This window comes from Pimephales promelas, chromosome 7, assembly GCF_988280905.1.
Source record: "Pimephales promelas chromosome 7, fPimPro1.hap1.1, whole genome shotgun sequence".
NCBI lineage: Eukaryota > Metazoa > Chordata > Actinopteri > Cypriniformes > Leuciscidae > Pimephales > Pimephales promelas.
In genome coordinates, this window is record NC_142775.1 from 10,853,198 (window position 1) to 10,876,797 (window position 23,600).

Here is a 23,600-nt window from a genome sequence, read left to right on the forward strand (position 1 = left end):
CATCTAGGGGTTTACTTGCTATATGTTTTCTGATATCTGGACACTAGATGGGGACAGAGCACAGCTCTATGTATTTCCATAAGCTGGGTTGGTCTTTATTTGAACATATTTTTTAAGTAAGCATTGTGTTATATCAAGTTGAAACCACTATAACTCATCCGATCATCTTACAATCAAAACTTTATGTGTACTTTATGTCTATGACAAGACCTTGCAAAGACTAACACAATAGTGCTAATGCTACTGTATAAAGACAGTTTTTATTTACCTTAAGTATGTTTTTATTATTATTATTATTATTATTATAGGGGCCTCCAGGAGCACCAGGATATAGAGGAGACAGCGGAGCGAAGGGTCGACCTGTAAGAAACTGCTAATTAATTTTTAAATATGATTAAAGATGTGAAATATTGTGTAATATTATTGTAATGTTATGTTATTTTAGCCAGATTTTAATATCTCTTGTAGGGTCTCAGAGGTCCTCCAGGATATGATGGAGAGCCCGGTATTCCAGGACAGCCAGGAGAGCCAGGGCCCCCAGGACATACCCCAGGAGTGAGTGCTACCAGACTGATTAAGACAGAATATGAAAATCAGAGGATCAAGCAACATCTAACAAAGTGTTTCAGCATTTACAGAATAAGTAAAACCTCATGTCCTCTGTAACTTAGGGTCAATTGTCTTCTCATATGGCTGGGGGATTTGCTGACAAAACAGGAGCTCAGCATGCTATGATGCCTGGAGTTCGGGTAAGTGGAGATTCTGTAATTTAAACAAAACAACAAAAAATAATTATATCGAAGAACACTTATATCATGACTGAGGTGCAAGTAACCTAACAGCAAATCGCTCCACGGGCGCCACAGCAAAAATGGCTGTCCATTGCGCCGGATGTGTGTGTCCATGGTTTGTAGTGTGTGTGTGGTGTTCACTAATCACAACTCCAATACTTGGCCTTCATGTTCACTCAAATTGCTTTGTTTTTGCATTTATTGACTGACACCTCTTCTGTCCCCATGTTGAGAGAAATCAGATGCAGAAGTGTGCTGTAAACATGATGGTTATATTAGTTCTAGACTAAATGTGAGCTTACTCTTCTTACTTGCACAAAAACAGATTCAGTATTCCTCAAAATGAATAAAAACTGTGAAATGCAAACTCAGAATTTTACACAAACCTGCAATATTAAACATGTTAAATAATATACTTGATGTACTTAATATCCATTGATTACCAATTTCTTTGCTGCTGAACTTTGTTGATCCCATTAAACCATATTAATATGCAAATGTACCTTTTTATTGTTACATGCCCAGGTGAGAGAATGTAATGCAAAAAATTAACATAGTAACACAATCAGTTAAAAGCAATATTGTAACACATTACTTTTTTAAAGTAACTTTCCTCAACACCGCATATAAGCCACCCACAAATGAGAAACATTCCAATAACTGTCTCATACTTGATTTACTGTAAAGTCGAGTTCAAACGAGCAAGCTAGAGTAGTATAATGAGACCATTGTATCATTTGATTTGGGTGCTGTGTTGTGCCACACTGCACCAAAAGTGCTGTTTCTGAAGCAGTCTGTGATTGTTCCAGTAACAAAGTTATTATTCAATAGGGTGAGGCTGGAGCAAGGGGACCACCTGGGCCAAATGGGTCACCAGTAAGTATTTTTTTTCACACATATCTGGTCCAAAGAATATTACTTCCAGCATTTACATGTTTCAAGTTTATACAATTTCCTTTTAGGGGCCAGCAGGACCACAAGGAGCTCCAGGCGATGTAGGAGATCCAGGGCCAATGGTGAGGGAGCATGATTAATTGTGTACTGTCTCTGAAGACTTCATAATTTACCAGGGAAGTCTGTCCCACACACTTTTTTAAATTGCAAACATCAGCCAGGATAAACTCAAAAACTTCTGGTTGTTTGCAAACTGCAGTCAATTTTCATGGCTCATTTATTAAAGGGAACAACAACTTTGGGTATTCACATTCTCAAAGAAATTGTTGTAGTGGTTTAAACATGTACTTACAATTCTTTCCGACCATATAGTGCTTTAATTTATCTGGTTATCAGATTGTAGCCTTTAGGAAAATGTATACTTACTGTATATCACAGAAACAATTTAGTCATATTGCTAATTATTTGATACACGGAAATTCCAAAATTATATAATTCAAGCCTCCTTACTAAAATTATTCTGCCGTTTATTTGGTGTAATGCACTGTTTATTTACTAAAAGAGCACTCAACCTGTACAATGCATAGTTGTTTTGGTTTTGGTAATTACTCTCTTCATTGTATAGGGTGGCACTGGCCAGAGAGGGCCAGATGGTCCTCCAGGGAAGCCTGGTGAAGATGTGAGTACTCTATGCTGTCATCATGGGCATCCTCATAACAACGTGGTAAAAAGTAAAGAGGATCTGAAATGTAATTTCTGTTGTCATAGGGAGAACCGGGGACTCCAGGAAGTGCAGGAGAAATGGGATTTCCTGGATCTGCGGTAATATTTTCTCACTAGCAGCTTTCATTGAATGGTGGTTGCATTTACTTGTATGTTTACATAACTTTTGTGTTCAGGGAGCAAGAGGATTTCCAGGGACACCGGGGCCTCCTGGCTTAAAGGGTCACAGAGTGAGTAAATTCTTAATCTCTAGGCCCCATTTAAGATCAAGACAAGTCTGACATGCATACGGTTGGGTCCAAAATTCTGACTTTACATCGAAAGGTTACACTTTATTTAGCAGTACGTGTAATTTTTACACTGTAGTTACCACAAAAAGTACTGGTAATACAATGTAACTACATGGGTTAAGGTTGGGTTTAGGAATAGGTTCAGGTTTAGTACCTAGTACCTAGCTTAGTACCCAGTTATTGTAGTTGCTATGATAGTAGGTAGTAAGTAGTAGGCCTCCTGGCTTAAAGTAAGGTAGTCATTAAGTTTAAGTATTGATAGGATTTGGGAATGTAGAATATGGTCATGCAGAATAAGGCATTGATATGTGCTTTATAAGTACTAATAAACAAACAATATACTAGTATTATGCATGCTAATAAGCAATTTAACAGTGAGAATTAGACCTTAAACTAAAGTGTTACCAAAAGAATACAAAGTAGAAGCATTGCTCTTTCAAAATCAATGTGCAAAATATAATTTTCAAGTGAACAGTTGTATTCCTATTGTTTATTTCAGGTTTGTAGATGGAGTGTACCAACATATATGGAGTTTATAGATGGAGTGTACCAGATGGAGTGTAATAGATGGAGTGTACCAAAATAATCATGTTATTATTTCCATAATTCAGGGGCACCAAGGTCCATCTGGTCTTAAAGGAGAACGTGGAGCTGTGGGATCAAAGGTTCAGTTTTTGCAAATATAAAATTTATTTCATTATGAAGTAGCCACTCATAGCTTTTAAAACCGCAGACAGTATTTGAGTACTTCATAGTTGTCTATTCATACACACACACACACACACACACACACACACACACACACACACACACACACACACACACACATAAAATGTGATTGTATTAACCATTTCTGAGTACATTCACCACATAATATATTATTTATTATTATTATAGGGTGAATCTGGTGGACCCGGTGCAATGGGTGCCCCTGGTCCTATGGTAAGAAGACTGCAACACATACAGTACAAACTTCAGTTAAACAAAAATCATTATGTGAATCCAGTAAATTAAAACAGACGTTCTTCATTCTTACATTACCACACATGCTTCTAGCCTTATTTCCAAAAAAAGATAAAATGGCCTGTTGTTAAATGCAGGGTCCCAGGGGAATGTCAGGAGAAAGAGGACGTCCAGGCCCTAGTGGCACACCGGTGAGGGCAAAAATATTAAGAGTGATAACGTTCTTCAGATGACTGAAGTCAGAGCTGTATTGGTTTTCTTATTATTCTTAACACTATTAGTTATCTTTTTCTTTTTTATTTCAGGGTATGCGTGGTGCTCAAGGAAATGTTGGAAAACCAGGTCCAATGGTAAAACCTTTTAATAAACCAAAAGATAAAAATACCAAGCAACTGCAAACCTAATGTTGCTAATTTCTAACTGTTTAATTGTTGTAAGGGTCCTTTGGGAATTAGTGGTGCCCCAGGGTATCCCGGAACTCCAGGCATGAAGGTTGGCAATGAGCCTCTATACATGTGTTTTTTTTAAATATATAAATTATTGAGTATATATGTAGCTACCAATGATACCTTTATATGTTTTAATAAATTGTAATAGTTCAGCTGAACATTAAAACGTTAGTAAATCTGGTATTAAATTGCTTTGCAGGGTCAACCAGGACCTACAGGTGTGAGAGGACCAGAGGGACCACAGGGACAGAGAGGAGAGACAGGACATCAAGGCAGACCTGGACCAACTGGACAACAAGTATGTTTGTGATACTCATTTTGTACACCAGTACATGATCACAAAACCTTTTATTTATTATTTATTGTATTTATCTATTTTTGTTCATCTGTAATGCAAATTGAACATGACGCTGATTTTTTCAGGGGCCTATGGGGACTGACGGTGGTCCAGGTTCCAAAGGGCCAGTGGTATGTTATGATGTTAAATGTTAAAAATATTATGCATTACGAATGCAGATATTGGCAACTGACAAAATAATATTTTCTCCAGGGAGTAGCTGGTCCTCAGGGTCCTGTTGGTCTGCTTGGTCCAACTGGTCCACCTGGACCTCAGGGAAGCACTGGACAGCCTGGGATCAAAGGTCAAGGGGTAAGCCCTTAATTCACATTGAGGCATGTTTCTTTTATGGACTGGAGATTTGTTGTGTTCATATAACATAAATCATCATACAATGTAAATTGTATATATATTTGGGTGATTCTATAATTGCAGGTACATTTGGTGTCCAAAGTCAGTTATTCTGCTTTTTACAAATGATCATTTATTTGTATTTTTTATAATCTGTTACTTATTGTTATGGATCACAAGATGCTATAATATTATATTTTCTGTAAAAAAGTGTCTTATATTATTGAAAATCATGATTGTTGTCCGAATCAGTCTGTGTATTTTTTATACAATAATACATGATGGATCACACAATGATCCTGCGCTCTGGCGCAGGATCAGCGGGCTCTGGCGCATCAAGGTTACTTGGACCTGGACGGGACCAGCACATCAAGGGACTTGGAACTGGACGGGACCAGCACATCAAGGGACTCAGAACTGGACGGGACCAGCACTTCGAGGGACTTAGATGTTAAATGTTAAAAAAATGTTAAAAATGTTGGACGGGACCAGCACATCATGGGACTCGGAACTAGACCGGACCAGCACATAAAGGGACTTGGAACTGGACGGGATCAGCACATCATGGGACTCGGAACTGGATGGGACCAGCACATCATGGGACTCGGAACTGGACTCATGGGCCAGAACTGATGTGTGTAGCCCACACACACAGAATCGCCGCAAACATCACAATCAGCGCTGTGTCCTTAGTACACACTCATGTGCGGTGTGCTTAGTCTCTGGCGGGCGGGCACACGATGGGCTCAGGCTCTGGCGGGCGGGCACACGACGGGCCCAGGTGCTGGCAGGCAGGTGATGGGCCCAGGCTCTGGACTTACTGGAACGGGATGGAATGGGAGATCTTCCACCACCTAGTTTGATCCACACGCCCACAGCGTGTGATCCATGAATTCCAGGAAGGACAGATTGAGGTCCTTTACCAGAATTATCTGGGAAAGAGGATCCTTCAGTCCACCCCAGAAACTGTAAGTGCCTCTTCCTCCAACGTCGTGTCATCAGAGGCCTAAGTCAAGTTCTGCATACTCTTTGAGAGAGAGCTCATTCTGGAAGAGGATTGGTGTTTCCATCTTCTTGTTCTTCTTTCTCCTTCTGCTCATCCTCGGTTTTTCTTTTCTGTAAATGTGGTCGGTCGATTCTGTCAGGTTTGTGAAGGTAGCTGAAGACGAGCACACAGGAACTGCAGTATAGTTGATTTATTTACAAACTTAACTGACAGGAACAAATGAAAACTCCAGGAATTCAGGACACACAAACATACAAGGAACAAACACTGAGGGAAACAAAGAAAGGGGGAAACAAGATCACAGAACTGAACTAAAAACATTGAAAATGTGACAACTATGCAGAAATCTTTTTTTTTTCGTTAAAAGTGAAAGAAGGGCTTAACTTTTAATTCCACTGGATTATTAAGCACTGAATTATTAAAATTGAATATGTTTTCAATAAGATACTGGAAAGAATTTTTGTTAGTTAACAGTTTTTTACCTTAATTTTTTCAAATGTAAAATGTATCTCCATATATAGATTCTTTCTCCAATTATAGATTTTATCTCCAATTATAGAATCACTCCATCATATATATATGCACTATTTGTGCCATATAATGTCTCTGGAAACTAATGATTTAAAAACTGATTTCCAATCAGCCTTTTGTTTTGTTTTGTGTTTAGGGAGATGTAGGTGTTCCTGGATTTAAAGGAGAGGTTGGACCGAAAGGAGAACCTGTAAGTTCTGGTTGATAATAGTGTAAACCTATATAATGGTTTCCTTAAATTTTTGTTAATGGTGAAATATGGGTGGTGATGGCGCAGTGGATAAGACACATGCCTTTGGTGTGAGAGACCCGGGTTCGAATCCACTGTGAGACACCAATGTGTCCCTGAGCAAGACACTTAACCCCTAGTTGCTCCAGATGTGTGTGACCTCTGACATGTACTGTATAGCTAACACAGTCTCATCCCAAAAAGTCATATAACTGACGTTTTGGGACGTATTTTGACCATACGTCAATATCCGCCTTTTTAGGGCCCCCTTAAACGTCGGTAGATGGCGATCCCGGGCCGTCATACAACTGACGCTTTACCTTTAACGTCAGTTAGGTGACGGGTTAGGTTTAGGGTTAGGTTTAGGTATGGGGTAGAGTTAGGATCCCATAACCTCATCTACCGACGTTTAAGGGGGCCCTAAAAAGGCGAATATTGACGTATGGTCAAAAGACGTCCCAAAACGTCAGTTATATGACGTCTTGGGATGAGACCGGGTTGGTATAGCAACTGTAAATCGCTTTGGATTAAAGTGTCAGCAAAATGAATAAATGTAATGTAAATGCAATTTGTGAACCACTTCATCAAAAGCATTACAAAACTTTTCTAACTTGTAAAAAACTTTTAAAACACAAACTTTGTCATAGGGTCCACCAGGATCACAGGGAGTAATCGGACCTCAGGGAGAAGAAGGAAAACGTGGAGCCAGAGGAGATCCTGGTTCTGTTGGCCCTGTTGGACCTGTTGGCGAGAGAGTGAGTCTAGGTTTCCTTTTATTGCCTATGCTATGCAAACTGATGTGAATGTAACTGCAAAACCAACTCTGTTTTCATGGGGTTTTATTGTCTAATATAGGGGGCATCTGGAAACCGAGGCTTCCCTGGTCAAGATGGCTTACAGGGTCCAAAGGTAATTAGAGATTATTAACTAGTTGAATATAAATGGCTGAATAATGAAATAATACTTTTGTTCATACTCATGTAAGGGTGCACAAGGTGACCGTGGAATTACAGGAACCTCTGGCCCTAAAGGCTCTACTGGGGATCCAGGGAGAACAGGTGAATCAGGTCTGCCAGGCGCAAGAGTAAGTTAAATTTGTAATGCGATGTCTCTTAATAATAGAAAAGTTGAGGGCAGAATTTGATAACTCTTTGTTCAAATACATCTCTAGTTTTTTGCATCCTCTTTCTCTTAGGGTTTGACAGGGACACCTGGAGTTCAGGGAGCCGAAGGAAAGCCAGGACCACTGGTACATTTTTCTGATGTTTTCCATTCACAGCTGGAATAAAATACATTTTTAACAGCAAGTTAAGAAATGTTTTCATTCCCCTTTCTACAGGGTGGTCCAGGTGAGGATGGGCGGCCAGGGCCTGCAGGGTCAACTGGAACAAGAGGCCCTCCCGGAACTATGGGACCAATAGGCCCAAAGGGTTTTAGTGTGAGTAGAATTTTCATTTTTATATTAATTTATTGCTTATATGTTCAAAACTTATAATTTTAACAATAATTTAGGGGGATCCAGGAAAGGCAGGTGAGCAGGGATCTGCTGGAGTTCCAGGGCAGAGGGTGAGTAACAGTAGTTGCTCGCAGTAATCACTGGTGTAATTATATAAAGCAAGAATTACTATGGCTCATACTTAGTTAAGAGTAAAAAATGCATGACTTTGGAGAAACATACATAATTACTTTTGGCTTTGCAGCACCCAAGTCAACTGCATAGCATCATAGCAAAAAAAAAAAAAAAAAAAAAAACTTAAATTAAAAAGTCTCAGAACATCCAAGCAACCACATTGCAATGCCCTGGTTGTAGCAGCTCTGTAACATAATGGCAGCTATTTTTAATGCTCCTCTAATATTTTAACATTCACAAAAATACATCTTCCCTTCAACTTTGACTTTTCGTAGGGCCCGCCTGGGAAAGATGGAGAAGTAGGCCCAGCTGGTCCACCAGGTCCACACGTAAGTGTGCTATTTTGCCTCTTCATTATATTTTTCAGTTAAAAAGTACAATTAGAGTCCAATCAATTTTTTATGATTTTCAGGGTACAGCAGGTGAGAGAGGCGAACAGGGACCTCCCGGAATGCATGGTTTCCAGGTGCTTGATCAATAACTATTTAATCATTCAAAATTATTATTTTCTTTCTTGTTATTTAGCTCTTTTATAATTTCAACTTACTTGTTTCTCAGGGTTTGCCAGGCCCAGCAGGTGCTCCTGGAGAGGGAGGAAAACCTGGTGATCAGGTACAGTTAGTTCAACACATACTGTATCAAATGGCAAATTCTTGGGGAAAAAATATGACAAAAGGGACACATAGCATAACATTTTGCTAATCACCTCGTTCTCTTTTCAAGGGTATCCCTGGTGAGCTCGGCCCTGTAGGCCAAATTGGGCCAAGGGTAAGTTCTTGTTTTTTACCTGTCACTTCTGTAAACACACGTTGTTGATATCAAGACATGTATTTAATATTCAGTCCATGCATTTAACAGGGTGAACGAGGAATTCCGGGAGAGAGAGGAGAGCTGGGATCTGCTGGTCTGCCTGGAGCCAAAGGTATCCCAGGAGCACCTGGCCCTGATGGTCCAAAGGTAGAACTAAATGCTGTTTAAGTGTTTATTATCAGTAATGATACTTTATTTGTTTAAATCATTTCACAATAATATGTCCCAAAGATTTCAATGGGAAGTGTTTGTTTAAACAATCTAATGGATAAGTCAAAATTATTTTCTGTGGTGATCAGCAACATCCCCAATTGCTGATGGAGCTTAACTTCATGTACAATGAAAACAGTATACACATTTTAAGCAAGTTTGACTATGCAGGTGAACTTATAATCCTGACAAATTAGATAGTTATGATTTTGTATTAATACTTTAAAATGCTAATTCATCATTCTATTGAATTTTTTTGTAGGGTAGCCCTGGGCCTACTGGTACTTTGGGTGATCCAGGCCCTCCTGGTCTGCAGGGAATGCCAGGAGAAAGAGGGATCTCTGGCCCACCTGGTCCAAAAGGAGACAGAGTGAGTATTAATGCAATTGGATTTACAGTATGTACATAGATATTGAAAGAGCTTGTGTGTGTGTGTGTGTGTTTTTTTAAATGAACCTCTTCCCACACATTTAGGGTGCTATTGGAGAGAAAGGATCAGAGGGAACTCCAGGAAGTGACGGTGCAAGGGTAATTACCATGGCATTATTCCATTTTTAAAACATCTTAAATTATTCTCAACTGATGGGTTACAAGTCATTCTGGTAAAAATGAAATGAAATTAATAAAATGAATTAGCTATAATATTAGCCAATTTTGACTATTCTTATTTAGATGTAATTTTGATTATTTCTCTTTCTCAAAACTAGTTGAGAACCACTGTTTTATATTTAGGGCCCAAGCCCTGAAAGGGCGAAGGCCCTATTGTTTTCCTTAGGATTATTATTATTAGGGCCCAAGCCCTGAAAGGGCGAAGGCCCTATTGTTTTCCTAACGATTATTATTAGGGCCCAAGCCCTGAAAGGGCGAAGGCCCTATTGTTTTCCTAACGATTATTAGGGCCCAAGCCCTGAAAGGGCGAAGGCCCTATTGTTTTCCTAAGGATTATTATTATTATTATTATTATTATTATTATTATTTATACGACTATTTGGGCACTTTTGGGGCCCTTAACATGCTCAAAAACTCTTGAAACTTTGCACACGGGTCAGAATCCGCGGCCATCAGGGCCGGGCTGAAGATGGTACCCGGGCGTGGCAGGGGGGCTAGACAGCGCCCCCTGGAACGGGGTCCGAAAACTTGGTCCATAAATCAAACACGCTTGCATGTAATAATATGAAACTCGGTGCACATATAGATCTCATTGTTCATATATACCTCAAACTATTACTTTTTACCCCAGCCCAACAGGAAGTCGGTTATTTGGGGTTGTTCATAAAACACTCGCAATGGAATTTGAAATACTCCTCCTAGAGAATTCAAACACACGGCACGAAACTCGGTCAGCATGAAGTCAAGGCATTGAGGATGAAAGTTTGCGAGGGGATTTTTGATATCTCGAACGGTTTGGCCGTGGCGAGGAAACGAAATTATGGCGAGAATCGTGAAACAGGAAGTGTGTCAGAACTTCAGCATACATTAACTGATCTTGATGAAACTTCAGCAGTTTGTTTGCTGTAAGAGGACGATCACATGGATGTGAATATTGTGAGTCAAAGTTATAGCGCCACCAACTGGCAGCAGGAAGTGTGTCACTTTCAAAATGCTTTGAAATCACCCTCTTATTTTTACCCGATTTGCTTCAAACTTAATCTGTATAATGTAAATACATAGCAGATGAAGACCTGTGAATGGATTCTTGATATCTTTGATACTGTTGCCGTGGCAACGCATCAAACTTTAAAATTCTTTTTTTTGATGATTTTGAGACTCTTAGCGGCTTTTGGGGCCCTTAACGGGTTTGAAAACTCTTGAAACTTTGCACACAGGTCAGATCCCACAGCCATCAGAGCCGGGCTGAAGATGGTACCTGGGTGTGGCAGGGGGGCTAGACAGCGCCCCCTGGAACGGAGTCCGAACACTTGGTCCATAAATCAAACACGCTTGAATGTAATAATATGAAACTCGGTACACATGTTGATCTCATCGTTTCATCTATACCTCACACTCTTACTTTTTACCCCAGCCCAACAGGAAGTCGGCTATTGAGGTTTGTTTGTAAAACGCTCGCAATGGAATGTGCAATACTCCTCCTAGAGAATTCAAACACACGGCACGACACTCGGTCAGCATGAAGTCAAGGCATTGAGGATGAAAGCTTGTGTGGGGATTTTTGATATCTCGAACGGTTTGGCCGTGGCGAGGAAACGAAATCATGGCGAGAAACGTGAAACAGGAAGTTTGTTATAACTTCAGCATACATTAACTGATCTTGATGAAACTTCAGCAGTATGTTCGCTGTAAGAGGACGATCACATGGATGTGACTATTGTGAGTCAAAGTTATAGCGCCACCAACTGGCAGCAGGAAGTGTGTCACTTTCAAAATGCTTTGAAACCACTCTCTTATTTTTAACCGATTTGCTTCAAACTTCATCTGTATAATGTAAATACACTGCAGATGTAGACCTGTGAATGAATTTTTGATATCTTTGATACTGTTGCCGTGGCAACGAATCAAACTTTAACATTCTTTTTTGATGCTTTTGGGACTCTTAGCATGCTTGAAATTGCTTGAAACTCAACAGATACATCACATTTATTAGCCAATAGACATGTGCAACTATGGCAAAAGATTAAAGTAATGTCAAAAAAGCAAACACTAAAAGCCTCATATCTTCTAAAAATGTAATTATACATCATTTGTTTCTAAATTAAATTATACAAATATTATAACTTCCCCAATTTTTCCTTTTTTTCATTTAAGAATTGTGTTTACGTTCAAAAACAGCCAGAATTGTTGTAAAATTCATAAAAATAATTCATTCATTCAAAAATAATAATCTGAGTCATACGTAGTGCTATACTGCCCTCTTGTGTTCAATATCAGGTAGGCCTATTGTGTATATTCCCACCGGTTAATCAACGTGTGACTCCGCTGGGACTTGGGAGCTTTTAAATCGCTTACTTAAAACCGAAAGTCAAAATACGGATGTCCGCACAAGACATTAATGGTGTGGAGTAGAGCGAGCATTTTAAATAAATTCCTATTAAGTAGGATTGAACTAAACAGAAAGAATGTTCACTCTGTTCTGCTGGTTCCTCGCTGGTGGATCATATGATTACTTTGTCATAATATATGACAAAAATGCTATTATAAACCATATTAATAATAGATAATACACATTGCTCTTCTTTTTGAAAAATACATTCATGAAAAACAAGATAACAAAAATCATAAAAAAATATGGCCATGGCTGCTATAAATGTTTGAAATGCATAGGACAGATGTTTAATGACGCAGCAACATATAATTGAAAGGCAATTAATAATCTGTCATTACGTCACTGCATTATGATATTACGGCTCCAATACGGTGCAGCACAAAGCACTTATGTGCATCCCGAGCGGAGAATGATGTGCTTGAAGCCACATGAAGTTACAGCGCATTGAGTCCATATTGAAAAGTTCAAAGCACAAAGGAAATACATATTTATGAACAGTGTATTATACATTATCTATCTATGCAATAGTTTATTGAGCCTTTTCTTTTAAAGGTTTTAAATTTCAGTTACTGTGTGCGTGAAGAACAATTATAGTGCTCTGACTCTAGTGTTGTGATCTAACCGACAGCGTCCGACACCCGGTAGAAAGTAACACGATTAAGTTACAGCAATAAAGTCCAGCAAGAAAAAGTTTCTTCATTCGAAAATATAGACCTTTAGACCTTTATCTTAAAGATCCAGTATAATAGGATTAACATTCAATCATCTTGAAGATCGTTTCATCATTGACTGTAACCGAATGTGACGTGCTGTTTGAATGCTGAATGGAGAATGACTGACAGGCGCAGAGAGGGAAAAGTTTGTGTTCTTGAATTTAATTATTTAAATATTAATTTCTATATCACATAATAGCTTCAGAACACTAATAATACAGTACACAAAAACTTTATGGTACTTTAGAAAGTTTTTGTGCCTTTGTGCCTAACATAGAATAGTATATGCACAATATAGAATTTGAATCAGCCTCGTCAAAGATGGCAGTGTCAGAGCCGATACCGATCCTGAGTATCTAATCGGCGCACTTCTTTTCAACAGTCAAATTGAAATTGAAATTGAAATTGCTTGAAACTCAACAGATACATCAAATTTATTAGCCAGTAGACATGTGCAAAGTTTCAGAAACGGGCATGGTGCAAGGACTAAATAGCGCCACCTTTTGACAAAAGTGGGGTTGTTAGTTTTATCTACAGTTACAAAAATCGGTATATACATTGTACTCCTCAAGCCTGACAACTTTCTAATACATAGTCATTAGCTCGGACCAAGAGGAAGTCAGATATTTTGGTTTGAATATGGTGAGCCTGTCTCTGAGCCTACGTCCCTGTATGGCAAGCCCTTTTAACATTTAAAAGCTAAGTTTGCCTGTCCGGAATTAACATTGTAGATATCAACAACGTCTTTCTGTCTATTCGCAATTACATTTTGGATAGTTTGTATTATCATTTAAGATATCTGTAACATAATTGTGACTAGTCGAAATGACAGAGTATGGCAAGCCGTTTTAACATTTAATCATAAAAGGGCCAAAGCCTTCGGCACCGCCACCCGGGTGCCTTTAGGTAACTAAAGGAACCGGGGTTGCGGTGCCACCGGCTTGGGCCCGCCATCGCTGCTCGCAGCTATATTTATTATTATTATTATTATTTATACGACTATTTGGGCACTTTTGGGGCCCTTAACATGCTCAAAAACTCTTGAAACTTTGCACACGGGTCAGAATCCGCGGCCATTAGGGCCGGGCTGAAGATGGTACCCGGGCGTGGCAGGGGGGCTAGACAGCGCCCCCTGGAACGGGGTCCGAAAACTTGGTCCATAAATCAAACACGCTTGCATGTAATAATATGAAACTCGGTGCACATGTTGATCTCATCGTTCATATATACCTCAAACTATTACTTTTTACCCCAGCCCAACAGGAAGTCGGTTATTTAGGGTTGTTCATAAAACACTCGCAATGGAATTTGAAGTACTCCTCCTAGAGAATTCAAACACACGGCACGAAACTCGGTCAGCATGAAGTCAAGGCATTGAGGATGAAAGTTTGCGAGGGGATTTTTGATATCTCAAACGGTTTGGCCGTGGCGAGGAAACGAAATTATGGCGAGAATCGTGAAACAGGAAGTGTGTCAGAACTTCAGCATACATTAACTGATCTTGATGAAACTTCAGCAGTTTGTTTGCTGTAAGAGGACGATCACATGGATGTGAATATTGTGAGTCAAAGTTATAGCGCCACCAACTGGCGCAGGAAGTGTGTCACTTTCAAAATGCTTTGAAATCACCCTCTTATTTTTACCCGATTTGCTTCAAACTTAATCTGTATAATGTAAATACATAGCAGATGAAGACCTGTGAATGGATTCTTGATGTCTTTGATACTGTTGCCGTGGCAACGCATCAAACTTTAAAATTCTTTTTTTTGATGATTTTGAGACTCTTACCGGCTTTTGGGGCCCTTAACGGGTTTGAAAACTCTTGAAACTTTGCACACGGGTCAGATCCCACAGCCATCAGAGCCGGGCTGAAGATGGTACCTGGGAGTGGCAGGGGGGCTAGACAGCGCCCCCTGGAACGGGGTCCGAACACTTGGTCCATAAATCAAACACGCTTGAATGTAATAATATGAAACTCGGTACACATGTTGATCTCATCGTTTCATCTATACCTCCCACTCTTACTTTTTACCCCAGCCCAACAGGAAGTCGGCTATTGAGGTTTGTTTGTAAAACGCTCGCAATGGAATGTGCAATACTCCTCCTAGAGAATTTAAACACACGGCACGAAACTTGGTCAGCATGAAGTCAAGGCATTGAGGATGAAAGTTTGCGAGGGGATTTTTGATATCTCGAACGGTTTGGCCGTGGCGAGGAAACGAAATTATGGCGAGAAACGTGAAACAGGAAGTGTGTTATAACTTCAGCATACATTAACTGATCTTGATGAAACTTCAGCAGTGTGTTCGCTGTAAGAGAACGATCACATGGATGTGACTATTGTGAGTCAAAGTTATAGCGCCACCAACTGGCAGCAGGAAGTGTGTCACTTTCAAAATGCTTTGATATCACCCTTTTATTTTTACCCGATTTGCTTCAAACTTCATCTGTATAATGTAAACATATGGCAGATGTAGACCTGTGAATGGATTCTTGATATCTTTGAAACTGTTGCCGTGGCGATGCATCAAACTTTACCATTCTTTTAGGATGCTTTTGAGACCCTTAGAATGCTTGAAATTGCTTGAAACTCAACAGATACATCACATTTATTAGCCAGTAGACATGTGCAACTATGGCAAAAGATTAAAGTAATGTCAAAAAAGTAAACACTAAAAGCCTCATATCTTCTAAAAATGTAATTATACATCATTTGTTTCTAAATTAAATTATACAAATATTATAACTTCCCCAATTTTTCCTTTTTTTCATTTAAGAATTATGTTTACGTTCAAAAACAGCCAGAATTGTTGTAAAATTCATAAAAAAATAATAATCTGAGTCATACGTAGTGCTATACTGCCCTCTTGTGTTCAATATCAGGTAGGCCTATTGTGTATATTCCCACCGGTTAATCAACGTGTGACTCCGCTGGGACTTGGGAACTTTTAAATCGCTTACTTAAAACCGAAAGTCGAAATACGGATGTCCGCACAAGACATTAATGGTGTGGAGTAGAGCGAGCATTTTAAATAAATTCCTATTAAATAGGATTGAACTAAACAGAAAGAATGTTCACTCTGTTCTGCTGGTTCCTCGCTGGTGGATCATATGATTACTTTGTCATAATCTATGACAAAAATGCTATTATAAACCATATTAATAATAGATAAAACACATTGCTCTTATTTTTGAAAAATACATTCATGAAAAACAAGATAACAAAAATCATAAAAAAATATAGCCATGGCTGCTATAAATGTTTGAAATGCATAGGACAGATGTTTAATGACGCAGCAACATGTAATTGAAAGGCAATTAATAATCTGTCATTACGTCCCTGCATTATGATATTACGGCTCCAATACCGTGCAGCACAAAGCACTTATGTGCATCCCGAGCGGAGAATGATGTGCTTGAAGCCACATGAAGTTACAGCGCAGTGAGTCCGTATTGAAAAGTTCAAAGCACAAAGGAAATACATATTTATGAACAGTGTATTATACATTATCTATCTATGCAATAGTTTATTGAGCCTTTTCTTTTAAAGGTTTTAAATTTCAGTTACTGTGTGCGTGAAGAACAATTATAGTGCTCTGACTCTAGTGTTGTGATCTAACCAACAGCGTCCGACACCCGGTAGAAAGTAACACGGTTAAGTTACAGCAATAAAGTCCAGCAAGAAAAAGTTTCTTCATTCGAAAATATAGACCTTTAGACCTTTATCTTAAAGATCCAGTATAATAGGATTAACATTCAATCATCTTGAAGATCGTTTCATCATTGACTGTAACCGAATGTGACGTGCTGTTTGAATGCTGAATGGAGAATGACTGACAGGCGCAGAGAGGGAAAAGTTTGTGTTCTTGAATTTAATGACTTAAATATTAATTTCTATATCACATAATAGCTTCAGAACACTAATAATACAGTACACAAAACTTTATGGTACTTTAGAAAGTTTTTGTGCCTTTGTGCCTAACATAGAATAGTATATATGCACAATATAGAATTTGAATCAGTCTCGTCAAAGATGGCAGTGTCAGAGCCGATACCGATCCTGAGTATCTAATCGGCGCACTTCTTTTCAACAGTCAAATTGAAATTGAAATTGAAATTGCTTGAAACTCAACAGATACATCACATTTATTAGCCAGTAGACATATGCAAAGTTTCAGAAACGGGCATGGTGCAAGGACTAAATAGCGCCACCTTTTGACAAAAGTGGGGTTGTTAGTTTTATCTACAGTTACAAAAATCGCTATATACATTGTACTCCTCAAGCCGGACAACTTTCTAATACATAGTCATTAGCTCGGACCAAGAGGAAGTCAGATATTTTGGTTTGAATATGGTGAGCCTCTCTCTGAGCCTACGTCCCTGTATGGCAAGCCATTTTAACATTTAAAAGCTAAGTTTGCCTGTCCGGAATTAACATTGTAGATATCAACAACGTCTTTCTGTCTATTCGTAATTACATTTTGCATAGTTTGTATTATCATTTAAGATATCTGTAACATAATTGTGACTAGTCGAAATGACAGAGTATGGCAAGCCGTTTTAACATTTAATCATAAAAGGGCCAAAGCCTTCGGCACCGCCACCCGGGTGCATTTAGGTAACTAAAGGAACCGGGGTTGCGGTGCCACCGGCTTGGGCCCGCCATCGCTGCTCGCAGCTATATTTATTATTATTATTTATACGACTATTCGGGCACTTTTGGGGCCCTTAACATGCTCAAAAACTCTTGAAACTTTGCACACGGGTCAGAACCCGCGGCCATCAGGGCCGGGCTGAAGATGGTACCCGGGCGTGGCAGGGGGGCTAGACAGCGCCCCCTGGAACGGGGTCCGAACACTTGGTCCATAAATCAAACACGCTTGCATGTAATAATATGAAACTCGGTACACATGTTGATCTCATCGTTTCATCTATACCTCGTGCTTTTACTTTTTACCCCAGCCCAACAGGAAGTCGGCTATTTAGGGTTGTTCGTAAAACACTCGCAATGGAATTTTTAATACTCCTCCTAGAGCTTTGATCCAAATTCGACGAAACTCGGTCAGCGTGAAGTCAAGACATTGCGGATGAAAGTTTGCGAGGGGATTTTTGATATCTCGAACGGTTTGGCCGAGGCGAGGAAACAAAATCATGGCGAGAAACGTGAAACAGGAAGTGTATCATAACTTCAGCACACATCAACCGATCTTGATGAAACTTCAGCAGTGTGTTCGCTGAAAGAGGACGATCACATGGATGTGACTATTGTGAGTCAAAGTTATAGCGCCACCAACTGGCAGCAGGAAGTGTGTCACTTTCAAAATGCTTTGATATCACCCTTTTATTTTTACCCGATTTGCTTCAAACTTCATATGTATAATGTAAACATACGGCAGATGTAGACCTGTGAATGGATTCTTGATATCTTTGAAACTGTTGCCGTGGCGACCCATCAAACTTTACCCTTCTTTTAGGATGCTTTTAGGATGCTTTTGAGACCCTTAGCATGCTTCAAAATGCATGAAACTCGACAGACACATCACATTTATTAGCCAGTAGACATGTGCAAAGTTTCAGAAACGGGCGTGGTGAGGGCTCAGTAGCGCCACCTTTTGACAAAAGTGGGGTTGTTAGTTTTAACTAGAGTTACAAAAATTGGTATGTATATTGTACTCCTCGAGCCGGACAACTTTCTAATTTACACTTATTAGCTAGGACCCACAGAAACTCAGATATTTTTGTTTGAATATGGTCACTCTGAGCCTACATGTCTCTGTGTCTTTGGCTGTCTTTGGCTGTCTTTGGCTGTCTGTGTGTGTGTGTGTGCCTGTGTGTGTGTGTGTGTGCAGGGGGAGGGGGCTTAACCATTTCACTGCTGTGTGTATGACCTGCATAAAGAAAATACATTTCTCAAGCCTGGTATTTTTTAAATAAGTTTTTATTTTTGTTTTTTATAAGTAAAGACATATAACTAGTTTAATTGTAGTGCATTGACAATAGTTTTATATAATTAGTTTATTAATCAGATTAACTTGGTCAATAAACTTGGTCTGAAAATTTGGTCCATAAATCAAACACACTTGCATGTAATAATATGAAACTTGGTACACATATAGATCTCATCGTTTCATATATAGCCTACTTCACACTCTTACTTTTTACCCCAGCCCAACAGGAAGACGGCTATTTAGGGTTGTGTTTAAAACACATGCAATGGAATTTAAAGTATTGCTCCTAGAGCACTGAACCAAATTCGACAAAACTCGATCAGCGTGAAGTCAAGACATTAAGGATGAAAAGGTGCCAAGGGATTTTTTATATCTCGAACGGTTTGGCCGTGGCGAGGAAACAAAATTATGGCGAAAAACATGAAACAGGATGTGTGTTATAACTTCAGCATACATTAACTGATCTTGATGAAACTTCAGCAGTGTTTTCGCTGTAAGAGACCGATCACATGGATGTGACTATTGTGAGTCAAAATTATAGCGCCACCAACTGGCAGCAGGAAGTGTGTCACTTTCAAAATGCTTTGAAACCACTCTCTTATTTTTAACCGATTTGCTTCAAACTTCATCTGTATAATGTAAATACACGGCAGATGTAGACCTGTGAATGAATTTTTGATATCTTTGATACTGTTGCTGTGGCAACGAATCAAACTTTAACATTCTTTTTTGATGCTTTTGGGACTCTTAGCATGCTTGAAATTGCTTGAAACTCAACAGATACATCACATTTATTAGCCAGTAGACATGTGCAACTATGGCAAAAGATTAAAGTAATGTCAAAAAAGTAAACACTAAAAGCCTCATATCTTCTAAAAATGTAATTATACATCATTTGTTTCTAAATTAAATTATACAAATATTATAACTTCCCCAATTTTTCCTTTTTTCATTTAAGAATTATGTTTACGTTCAAAAACAGCCAGAATTGTTGTAAAATTCATAAAAAAATAATAATCTGAGTCATACGTAGTGCTATACTGCCCTCTTGTGTTCAATATCAGGTAGGCCTATTGTGTATATTCCCACCGGTTAATCAACGTGTGACTCCGCTGGGACTTGGGAGCTTTTAAATCGCTTACTTAAAACCGAAAGTCGAAATACGGATGTCCGCACAAGACATTAATGGTGTGGAGTAGAGCGAGCATTTTAAATAAATTCCTATTAAGTAGGATTGAACTAAACAGAAAGAATGTTCACTCTGTTCTGCTGGTTCCTCGCTGGTGGATCATATGATTACTTTGTCATAATCTATGACAAAAATGCTATTATAAACCATATTAATAATAGATAATACACATTGCTCTTATTTTTGAAAAATACATTCATGAAAAACAAGATAACAAAAATCATAAAAAAATATAGCCATGGCTGCTATAAATGTTTGAAATGCATAGGACAGATGTTTAATGACGCAGCAACATATAATTGAAAGGCAATTAATAATCTGTCATTACGTCACTGCATTATGATATTACGGCTCCAATACGGTGCAGCACAAAGCACTTATGTGCATCCCGAGCGGAGAATGATGTGCTTGAAGCCACATGAAGTTACAGCGCAGTGAGTCCGTATTGAAAAGTTCAAAGCACAAAGGAAATACATATTTATGAACAGTGTATTATACATTATCTATCTATGCAATAGTTTATTGAGCCTTTTCTTTTAAAGGTTTTAAATTTCAGTTACTGTGTGCGTGAAGAACAATTATAGTGCTCTGACTCTAGTGTTGTGATCTAACCGACAGCGTCCGACACCCGGTAGAAAGTAACACGGTTAAGTTACAGTCCAGCAAGAAAAAGTTTCTTCATTCGAAAATATAGACCTTTAGACCTTTATCTTAAAGATCCAGTATAATAGGATTAACATTCAATCATCTTGAAGATCGTTTCATCATTGACTGTAACCGAATGTGACGTGCTGTTTGAATGCTGAATGGAGAATGACTGACAGGCGCAGAGAGGGAAAAGTTTGTGTTCTTGAATTTAATGACTTAAATATTAATTTCTATATCACATAATAGCTTCAGAACACTAATAATACAGTACACAAAAACTTTATGGTACTTTAGAAAGTTTTTGTGCCTTTGTGCCTAACATAGAATAGTATATATGCACAATATAGAATTTGAATCAGCCTCGTCAAAGATGGCAGTGTCAGAGCCGATACCGATCCTGAGTATCTAATCGGCGCACTTCTTTTCAACAGTCAAATTGAAATTGAAATTGCTTGAAACTCAACAGATACATCACATTTATTAGCCAGTAGACATGTGCAAAGTTTCAGAAACGGGCATAGTGCAAGGACTAAATAGCGCCACCTTTTGACAAAAGTGGGGTTGTTAGTTTTATCTACAGTTACAAAAATCGCTATATACATTGTACTCCTCAAGCCGGACAACTTTCTAATACATAGTCATTAGCTCGGACCAAGAGGAAGTCAGATATTTTGGTTTGAATATGGTGAGCCTCTCTCTGAGCCTACGTCCCTGTATGGCAAGCCCTTTTAACATTTAAAAGCTAAGTTTGCCTGTCCGGAATTAACATTGTAGATATCAACAACGTCTTTCTGTCTATTCGTAATTACATTTTGGATAGTTTGTATTATCATTTAAGATATCTGTAACATAATTGTGACTAGTCGAAATGACAGAGTATGGCAAGCCGTTTTAACATTTAATCATAAAAGGGCCAAAGCCTTCGGCACCGCCACCCGGGTGCATTTAGGTAACTAAAGGAACCGGGGTTGCGGTGCCACCGGCTTGGGCCCGCCATCGCTGCTCGCAGCTATATTTATTATTATTATTATTATTTATACGACTATTCGGGCATTTTTGGGGCCCTTAACATGCTCAAAAACTCTTGAAACTTTGCACACGGGTCAGAAACCGCGGCCATCAGGGCCGGGCTGAAGATGGTACCCGGGCGTGGCAGGGGGGCTAGACAGCGCCCCCTGGAACGGGGTCCGAAAACTTGGTCCATAAATCAAACATGCTTGCATGTAATAATATGAAACTCGGTGCACATATAGATCTCATCGTTCATATATACCTCATACTATTACTTTTTACCCCAGCCCAACAGGAAGTCGGTTATTTAGGGTTGTTCATAAAACACTCGCAATGGAATTTGCAATACTCCTCCTAGAGAATTCAAACACACGGCACGAAACTCGGTCAGCATGAAGTCAAGGCATTGACGATGAAAGTTTGCGAGGGGATTTTTGATATCTCGAACGGTTTGGCCGTGGCGAGGAAACGAAATTATGGCGAGAAACGTGAAACAGGAAGTGTGTCATAACTTCAGCATACATTAACTGATCTTGATGAAACTTCAGCAGTTTGTTCGCTGTAAGAGGACGATCACATGGATGTGACTATTGTGAGTCAAAGTTATAGCGCCACCAACTGGTAGCAGGAAGTGTGTCACTTTCAAAATGCTTTGAACTCACCCTTTTATTTTGACCCGATTTGCCTCAAACTTCATCTGTATAATGTAAATACATAGCAGATGAAGACCTGTGAATGGATCCTTGATATCTTTGATACTGTTGCCGTGGCAATGCATCAAACTTTAAAATTCTTTTTTTTTGATGATTTTGAGACTCTTAGCGGCTTTTGGGGCCCTTAACGGGTTTGAAAACTCTTGAAACTTTGCATACAGGTCAGATCCCACAGCCATCAGGCCCGGGCTGAAGATGGTACCTGGGCGTGGCAGGGGGGCTAGACAGCGCCCCCTAGAAGGGGGTCCAAAAACTTGGTCCATAAATCAAACACGCTTGCATGTAATAATATGAAACTCGGTACACATGTTGATGTCATCGTTTCATATATACCTCACACTCTTACTTTTACCCCAGCTAGACATGAAGTCGGTTATTTAGGGTTGTTCAAAAAACACACACAATGGAATTTGCAATACTCCTCCTAGAGAATTCAAACACACGGCACGAAACTCGGTCAGCATGAAGTCAAGAAACTGAGGATGAAATTTTGCGAGGGGATTTTTGATATCTCAAACGGTTTGGCCGTGGCGAGGAAATAAAATTATGGCGAGAAACGTGAAACAGGAAGTGTGTTATAACTTCAGCATACATTAACTGATCTTGATGAAACTTCAGCAGTGTGTTCGCTGTAAGAGGCCGATCACATGGATGTGACTATTGTGAGTCAAAGTTATAGCGCCACCAACTGGCAGCAGGAAGTGTGTCACTTTCCAAATGCTTTAAAATCATCCTTTTATTTTGACCCGATTTGCTTCAAACTTCATCTGTATAATGTAAATACATGGCAGATGAAGACCTGAGAATGAATTCTTGATATATCTGATACTGTTGCCGTGGCAACGCATCAAACTTTGAAATTATTTTAGGATGCTTTTGAGACTCTTAGCATGCTTGAAATTGCATGAAAATCAACAGAAACATCACATTTATTAGCCAGTAGACATGTGCAAAGTTTCAGAAACGGGCATGGTGCAGGGACTAAATAGCGCCACCTTTTGACAAAAGTGGCGTTGTTAGTTTTATCTACAGTTACAAAAATCGGTATATACATTTTACTCCTCAAGCCGGACAACTTTCTAATTCAAAGTCATTAGTTTGGATCAAGAGGAAGTCAGATATTTTGGTTTGAATATGGTGAGCCTCTCTCTGAGCCTACTGTA

The 23,600-nt window shown here is 39.1% G+C and overlaps 1 protein-coding gene across 1 annotated transcript in view; it reads left to right on the forward strand.

The window, feature by feature from the left end:
• Positions 1-23,600, forward strand: part of col5a2a (collagen, type V, alpha 2a) — a 65,571-nt gene that overhangs the window by 20,164 nt on the left and 21,807 nt on the right. The window contains exons 6-35 of the mRNA XM_039647144.2: positions 309-362; positions 469-555; positions 672-749; positions 1,623-1,667; positions 1,754-1,807; positions 2,311-2,364; positions 2,454-2,507; positions 2,585-2,638; positions 3,310-3,363; positions 3,596-3,640; positions 3,799-3,852; positions 3,967-4,011; positions 4,100-4,153; positions 4,310-4,408; positions 4,534-4,578; positions 4,661-4,759; positions 6,472-6,525; positions 7,212-7,319; positions 7,420-7,473; positions 7,550-7,648; positions 7,760-7,813; positions 7,904-8,002; positions 8,077-8,130; positions 8,470-8,523; positions 8,607-8,660; positions 8,753-8,806; positions 8,918-8,962; positions 9,053-9,151; positions 9,477-9,584; positions 9,689-9,742. Of these exons, the coding sequence (XP_039503078.2) occupies positions 309-362; positions 469-555; positions 672-749; positions 1,623-1,667; positions 1,754-1,807; positions 2,311-2,364; positions 2,454-2,507; positions 2,585-2,638; positions 3,310-3,363; positions 3,596-3,640; positions 3,799-3,852; positions 3,967-4,011; positions 4,100-4,153; positions 4,310-4,408; positions 4,534-4,578; positions 4,661-4,759; positions 6,472-6,525; positions 7,212-7,319; positions 7,420-7,473; positions 7,550-7,648; positions 7,760-7,813; positions 7,904-8,002; positions 8,077-8,130; positions 8,470-8,523; positions 8,607-8,660; positions 8,753-8,806; positions 8,918-8,962; positions 9,053-9,151; positions 9,477-9,584; positions 9,689-9,742 (1,965 nt within the window). The remainder of the gene's footprint in view (positions 1-308; positions 363-468; positions 556-671; positions 750-1,622; positions 1,668-1,753; positions 1,808-2,310; positions 2,365-2,453; positions 2,508-2,584; positions 2,639-3,309; positions 3,364-3,595; positions 3,641-3,798; positions 3,853-3,966; positions 4,012-4,099; positions 4,154-4,309; positions 4,409-4,533; positions 4,579-4,660; positions 4,760-6,471; positions 6,526-7,211; positions 7,320-7,419; positions 7,474-7,549; positions 7,649-7,759; positions 7,814-7,903; positions 8,003-8,076; positions 8,131-8,469; positions 8,524-8,606; positions 8,661-8,752; positions 8,807-8,917; positions 8,963-9,052; positions 9,152-9,476; positions 9,585-9,688; positions 9,743-23,600) is intronic.